Here is a 7,527-nt window from a genome sequence, read left to right as displayed (position 1 = left end):
CCCTGGGCCCAGCACAGTGCACTCAGTACAGCTCCATCCTCTAGGTGGGAAGTCGTGATTTGTGTTTGCAGGACTGGGGACTTCCAAGATTGCTGCAGGGAAGTCAGGAGTCCAAATAGAGCATAAGATGAGCTAATTAAATCCTACCTGTTTTACGGAAGCGATACATCCAAAATCGGTCATGAAGCAGAGCTCTGCAACTGCCCCAGAACCGAGCCCGCAGCTTTGTCAAAGCTGCCCCTGAAGTCAGGGCTTGGGGAGAGAAGTTGTGCCGCACAGACCTGGGCAGATGCACCGCCGCCTTCCCAGAGTGTTTTGTTTTTTAGAGCCTCAGTTATAATTTATAACACTGAAACGGCTCCCAAAACACCGCGTTTCCTGGACGTTAAAAAAACAAAAGGGAAAAAAAAACACCTGAGAAAGTTGCGGGCACAGCATGAAATAATGCCCGGTGTAAGATTAAAATAATTATGAAAAGAACAATATGTATTCGCTTTTATCCGCGCTGTAATTATAAACGCTTTTTAAAGGATACTCTTTATTCATACCACTGGTAGGAAGTCAAAAAGTGAGAGAATCGCTTTCATAGTACTGGTTTGATATGACTTTTAATTAAGTACTGCGTGTCCCTAATTTATTAAAGCTCATCTACTCATCACGTGTGTAATTGACGCTGGAAAAAAAATAATAATTACAGATCTAACCTCTGCAGAGTGGTTTTGCCCGACTCGGGTCCTGCTGCCGTGGAAACGCAAACAACAAAAAACCATCCTATTTGGGTGAAAAACGAGCGGCTCAGACAGGCTCCAGCGTTTCACCGCGGGGGCGTTTGTCTGCGCTGGGGTCCGCATCGCTTAACCTGCATTCCCCGTCCCGCATCTTCCATCCCGCATCGCTCATCCCGCAGTTCCCCAACCCCGCGGCCTCGGGAAAGCGACGCGTTTCTCTGGGAGCCGGTGGGGGGAGGCGGGCAGACCCCCCCCCCCCGGGGCGGGTGGCGGGGCAGGGGAGCGGCGGTGCCCGAGGTGGCCGCCGGGGGTCCGGGAGGAGGCGGACGGGACCGGGAGGAGATGGGGGGCCCCGGGAGGAGCAGGATGGGGAAGCAGGAGGGACTGGGTGACCGGAAAGAGATGGAGGGGTGGGGAGTAGCTGAAGGGGGGCCGTGAGGAGGCAGGGGAGCCCGGGAGTAACTGGCGGGAGGCTGGGAGGAGCCGGGCCGGCGGCAGAGGGGGCAGAGCCGCGATCCTCTGAAGTTTCCTCTTCGCCTCATCATCAGCCTTAATTACCGCGGCGGGTTTGTGTGGTGGTGTTTTTTTTTTCCCCCTTGCTTTGCTATGATTACAGCCCTTGGACGGCTCCTTAATAGCAGCGCTCCGCGGGCTGCCCGTGTCATTAACTCTTAATTCAATCCTGGGGGGGGTGAGGGGGGAGGAGGGAACACCCCAAACAGCATCACCCAAAAAACCCAGAGGCAGAGACGGAGAGGCGCTTTGGTCCCGCCCCCCGGGCGCCGCGAGCCAATGGCGTGATTCACTCAGCCACGTCAGGGGCCAGGGCGGGCGCTGATTGGCCCGCGGGGCGTTCCCTCGGCTTCCCAAAGGAGGACAGCGCCGGGGAGCCCCAGAGGGGGAAAAGGGGGGCGGCCGGGCCCGCAGCGCCTCACTCGCCGGGCAGAGGCGCCGCGCAGCTCCAGAGCTCCCTGCGCACCGCCATGGCTTCTCCTTCCAAGGCGAAGGAGGTCTTCTCCTCCGACGAGGAGGGCCCGGCGGCCGGCGGCGCCGAGGAGCACCACAAAGTGAAGGTGTCCAGCCTGCCGTTCAGCGTGGAAGCGCTCATGTCCGACAAGAAGCCCCCCAAGGAGCCGCCGCTGCCCGCGCCGGGCGGCAGCGCCGACGGAGCGGCCGTGGGCACCTCCAGGAACCTGCTGCTGTCGGGCCACGGGTCCCGGGACGCGCACAGCCCGCCCGGGGCGCTTACAAAAACCTTCGACACCGCCTCGGTCAAGTCGGAGAACTCGGAGGACGGCACGTCCTGGATCCAGGAGGCCGGGAGATATTCCCCGCCGCCAAGTGAGTGCCCGGGGGCGCGGCGGGGGTTGCATGGGGATCGAGGGCGGGCGGGCGGACACCGCTCCGGCCGCGGGCTCCGAGCGCCGAGATGCCCCGGAGCACGCGAGATAGAGACGTGTAGGTCTTATATTTCATAGTAAATATTATATTCCCATCCCTGGAAGTGGTCAAGACCGGCTTGGATAGGGCCCTGAGCAACCTGGTGTAGTGAAAGGTGTCCCTTCCACGGCAGGGGGTTGGAAGGAGATGATCTTTAGGGTCCTTTCCAACCCAAACCATCCTGCGATTCCATGATATTTTAGATATGTATTCTTAGCCACACGTGTGTAATTTTTAGGTGTATGTTACATATTTCTTCATATATATGTTAGGCTTATATATTTTTATAGTTATATATTTACACATTTATATATTTATATATATGACTGTATGTGTATATATATAAATATATACTGCTTTCAAAACCATGGAAAGATCAGAAAATACCATGGTCCAACTCCCTGTCCTGACACGCTGCTCTCCGGCTGCCGGTTCGTCCATTTAGACTATCCCATTGTAACAACAACTGGATTTTCTCGCTGTTACCTTCTGCCTTACATGGTGCACAGCAATCTCTTAAGCCCGGCAATTGTCCATTCCAGCCTTGTGCGCTCTCTCCGCCCTGGCTCCCGCCGCCGTGGCTCCCGACACGGGATTGTTCCTCTCTCCCTGATTCCCTGCAGCCTGTCAAAGTTCCCCGATCTGGACCTGACCTCTTTAGCCCCTGTGATCTCTCCCGACCCTGTCCCCACCGCCTTAGGGACACGCGATCCAGAGGTGACAGGTCACTCCTTAAACCCTTTTGCACTTCGAGCCGCACTGTTGTGCCTGCGCTGCCTCGCATTTCGCTTCGGTGAGATCCCTTAAAAAAAACGGGGGGGAAATTGCTTTTAAGAATTCAAAACCCCCAAAGTACCTCCCGGAGAAGGAGAAGCAGCATCCCGGCGGTTCTGGGCTTTCTGCCTTCCCACGGCCAGGAGCCGTGGTGGCCGTACACCTGTATCAGTGGATCGATCCGTTCTCCTCCGCGCATCCCTAACTTGCCTGATGGAAATTAAGTATTCTGCCTTCTTTAAGTTAGAGACTCTACAGAAACAAACTGTTGAGCCGGATAGTCTCACAGAATTTGTTTCACAATCTAATACTGCAAAAAGAAAGTTTAGTGCAATTACAGCTCCTCTCTTTTTTTGTTGTTTGTTTGGGGGGTTTTTGTTTTGTTTTGGGTTTGTTTTTGTTAAATTTAACAATCATTTCCATTTGGCTTTCATCCACTTCCTTTCGTTTACTGCCCCCGAATTAATTTGATTTCTGTCATGCTGGGAGAGGGCCCGGGAGAGGGCAGGAGGAAAGCATCCGGCCCGTGGCATTCCCTGTGTAGCTCCAATTTTCGTGTACCCTCAAGTATGCTGAAACAGCATGAAAAGAAGTATGTGCTTCTACTCGGAGCCCCTTCTCTAAATCTGAAAACCCAGTCTTAGACAAGGCCTAATATTCTCCCTCTACATTTCCCCCCCGCCTCGAAATTCTTCTCCTTTCTCTTTTAAATCAGCTGTTCTCGAGATCTGCAAAATAGTTTCATAAAGGACTTCAGTAGCTCGGAGTTCTGGTAATTTCAGTGGCATTTAGGGTGAAAAACGATGATCAGGTAAGGGAAGGTCCTTCGGCCTCGACTATCTCCCTCATTTCCCACCTCCTGGTGCCCGGCCTCTCGGCAGGAGGCAACGACCAGTTGGGAAAAAGTTGTAAAAGTTAGAGTTTTGAGAAACACGGAGAGGGAGCCCTCTCCAAATTATTATTTTTGTCCGACATTGCCCAGAAAAAGGAGGATAAATAGGGGGAAAAAAACCCCAAAACCAGCGAAATAAATCAAACAGTGCAGCGAGGGCTTGAAGACTGGAATGGGATAAACGCAATTGCAGAGTCTGCGATGGGGACTGTCCCTCCTGCTTATCAGAGTTCGGCAGTCACATGGGGGATGGTGAGGGAAGAAGCCCCGGAACGCTTGGGTGTATCCTGGGGGAAATATTTATCCGGGATTTGATTTAAAAGCATGCTTTTGTGGTTTCCTCTGTGTGTAGCAGAAGTCGGGACGGGTCGAGCTGACTCGAAAGCCGGGGAAGGCACTGGGATGGGGTTTGACGGTCCTTCCTCTAAGCCCTGTCCCTGCTGGAAGCAGCCCGGTAGTTTGGTCTTGGGAGAATTTCACTTAGGGAAAAGAAATAGGTTGTATTTTAAAATAGAGTAGAACAACGGGGTTACCGGCAGTGAATTAAGGGTCGATTTAGTGTAGTTTTGATTTAGCGTAGTTTTAGAAGTGAACTGACTGTCACGGTAAGCACCTTAATTATTAGAAGGCCCTGGTGTGATCACAAGACGATATCTGACAAGTTGTGTTCTAAGGGGGCTTTGTTTTTTGCTTTCAGTATCTAAAGGAAGGGTAATAAGAGAAGTTTAATTTTTTCCACTGTATTTGTTTTCTCCCTCACCTTTCTGAACTTTTGAACATTTTCGTTGTGGGATTTTTTAAATTGCATGATATGTACTTAAACAGCTTCTTGGTCTAGCCTATTTTAAAAAGTAGAAGAGGAAAGTGAAAGGAGTCCAGGAAAAATAACGTGCAAATACTGACAAGCATTTGAACCAGACACTACAGTCTGTACAAAATTTAGCAGTCTCATTAGAGCAGTCTGTGTGTCGTTTGCTGGATCAAGCTGGGGAGCCAGGGTGGCTTGCCCCGGGAATTATGCGAAACACAGCCAAATTGCTAAGCTTTTGAAGTCAGCTGCATGCTTTTTATTCATTCTTTAGATTGTAAAATTATTTGTGAAATGCAAAATGTACCTAAAGACCTAAACTGATCTAGCGTCAGCCGTGTGCCATTCCGGGTACATGTGCTTGACATGGTTGGGGTTTAAGGCAAGAAAAGGTGGCAGATTTCCTGACTTGTATTGGCTACAAATGCTGCAGTTATGAGGCTTTTTGTTTTGTTTTACTTTTAATTAGCAAATATAATAAAAAAAGAAAAATGTTGAATGAAAGTGCACTGCTTTCTTGGCTTTTTTGATACTTGTTGAAAATCAGAAAATACTCACTGAAAAGCTAATAAGCAGAGGGAAAACTCCCTCTTGAAGAAGAAATATCAATAAAAATGCCTAGTTAGTGAAATCACAAAAATTGTCAGACCCGGTTCTTCAGCTTCCAGAAAAAAAGATACGGTGCTTAGTGGAGAAATCATGAAGCTGGGCTGGGCTCTTCTCTTGCTCCACTGTCCTTTTGTCAATCTCCTGCCTTTGTGATGTTTGTGCTGTGCTTTGCTGGAGTTACACCTCCAGTTCTGCAGCTACCAAAACAGCTGGTTTGTGTGCTCTAGACCCCTATGATGTGACTCCTAAAGTGATCTGGGAATCCTTTGTGCCCTACCGACCCTTTTGAAATCACTGAGCCAAAATTTCACTTCACAGGACATCTGCTGCATTTACCAGAAAAAGATTTCCAGAGCCACTTGCAAAAGGATCCTCTGTTTTCAGGGTCTCACTTGGAGGGCCATCAAGCACAGCATCTCTGCAGAGCACTCAGGTCTCCTTGCTTTTGTGATAACTGGCCTTTCCCTTCCTTGCAGGACACCTGAGCCCCACTGCCTGCACCCTGAGGAAGCACAAGACGAATAGGAAACCCCGAACTCCGTTCACCACTTCCCAGCTGCTGGCTCTGGAGCGCAAGTTCCGCCAGAAGCAGTATCTGTCCATCGCCGAGAGAGCAGAGTTCTCCAGCTCCCTCAACCTCACAGAGACCCAGGTCAAAATCTGGTTCCAGAATCGGAGGGCCAAGGCCAAGAGACTGCAGGAGGCTGAGCTGGAGAAGCTCAAAATGGCAGCGAAGCCCATGTTGCCATCGGGGTTCAGCCTCCCTTTCCCCATCAACTCTCCCATCCAGGCTGCCTCACTGTATGGAACATCCTACCCTTTTCACAGACCTGTGCTTCCTATCCCTCCTGTTGGACTCTATGCTACTCCCGTTGGATATAGCATGTACCACTTATCCTAAGAAGATCAGAAAGAAAAAGTGACAGTAAGACAGACTTCCTGGTGGATCATGTCCAGCCCTGGGAAAGCAGTACCCCAAGCAGTACTGGCCATTCCTTCTGCACGCTTCTCTCTGCCATCCTGAGTGTATGGGAGTTTGTGCTAGCAAAGCAAGGCATCCTGTATGCTACAGGGTGGGCATCTTCTGAGAGTGTTCTGAGCACTCAGAGTCTGATCCTCAAAGAAAAAAAAATATGTAAAAACAAACAAACAAAAAAAAAAGAGAAAAATATTTGAGCAAATGTAGGGGTTTTATACAGTGCACGTAAAACGACTAAAAAAGAACGGGTGAGAAAGCAATTTTATCTTATGGAGGCAGAGATTTCCTGACACCTTCCTGATGGGGCCCAACACAGGTTTAAAGAAAGAGGGGTGCATGCCCTCACACCACCCTCTAAGTTGCCATCACTTAGTATGGGGGCAGTGGGGAGGGAAATAAAAAGGTATAATCAACGTTTTGTTGTTTGGTTGTTTTTTTAAAGAAAGCAGAGCCTGTAGCTAGAGACACTGTGTAAATAGAAGCTAGACCCAGTAGAGTCTCAGTGAAGTTCAGAGCCAGCAAATTCCTGCATTTCTAGGGGTAGGGAAAATTTTTGCATCCCAAACCTCGGCAGATGAGTGCAACAAGATGAGCATCAGGGCACCTAAATGTAGAGCCCAGCTTTATGCACCATGGCTCCTGTAACGCCTTTATTTGTATAAATAGCTTCAGCATTTGTAAAGCACTGTGAGGGGAGGTGAAGTGCAAGGAAGGGTTATTAGGCAGTCTGGTCTTTATCTCTTCCTATTGGCAGGCTTAGAAATGTTTGGCTACAGCCAGGTAATCTTGGCTCTGCAATGTGCTTTGAAAACCAGGAGAGAGGGAAGGAAGCTTTCTGGGGAAAGAAGACATGGGTTGTTTCCACGGTGGTGGAGAGCAAAGGATTGTTGAACACTTCTGGGAGATGTCTGGGGTTTTTATTATTATTTGCCACAACCTGTATTACATAGAAGAACCCCCCTGAGTCTTCCTCTTCTTCCCTTGCTAAGGATGCCAATATAAGTGACTCATGCTTCAAGCCCTTCTAAAGAGAGATCCAGGTATCACAAACAATCAACCCTGCGAGTAGGACGATGGGGTGCCAAGAGACTGCGTAACCTGTCTGTCCCCGTGGGAGCTCCTGAGTGCTGGCAGTAACTTCCCCAGGCTTCTCCTTATAACTATTGTATTATGTGTATTACTCTTGCTAAACTTTATGAGGAAGTTACTCCAAAGGCTGTTCAGCACTGAAGTTGGAACTTCTCCTGGATTTATTTTCTTAGCATGCTGTTGTGGAAGAAACAAAACAAAACAAAAA

At 49.6% G+C, this 7,527-nt stretch overlaps 1 protein-coding gene across 1 annotated transcript; it reads left to right on the top strand.

The window, feature by feature from the left end:
• The first annotated feature begins 1,650 nt into the window (after positions 1-1,650).
• On the top strand, positions 1,651-7,526 carry MSX2 (msh homeobox 2). The gene is made up of 2 exons (XM_027902658.1): positions 1,651-2,069; positions 5,728-7,526. Exons 1-2 carry the CDS (start codon positions 1,712-1,714, stop codon positions 6,150-6,152), a joined length of 783 nt encoding a protein of 260 aa, XP_027758459.1. The 5' UTR covers positions 1,651-1,711; the 3' UTR covers positions 6,153-7,526.
• The last annotated feature ends 1 nt before the right edge of the window (position 7,527 follows it).

This window comes from Empidonax traillii, unplaced genomic scaffold (assembly GCF_003031625.1).
Source record: "Empidonax traillii isolate 1590-97213 ecotype Southwest subspecies unplaced genomic scaffold, ASM303162v1 scaffold22:size5013007, whole genome shotgun sequence".
NCBI classification, from domain to species: domain Eukaryota; kingdom Metazoa; phylum Chordata; class Aves; order Passeriformes; family Tyrannidae; genus Empidonax; species Empidonax traillii.
This window is presented reverse-complemented; position numbering and strand designations above follow the sequence as displayed.

Excerpts from the sequence above, each read along its gene's own strand:
- MSX2 (XM_027902658.1), top strand. The coding sequence starts at position 1,712 with ATGGCTTCTCCTTCCAAGGCGAAGGAGGTCTTCTCCTCCGACGAGGAG. Across the intron at positions 2,070-5,727 it reads GAGATATTCCCCGCCGCCAA|GACACCTGAGCCCCACTGCC; the intron begins GTGAGTGCCCGG and ends CCTTCCTTGCAG.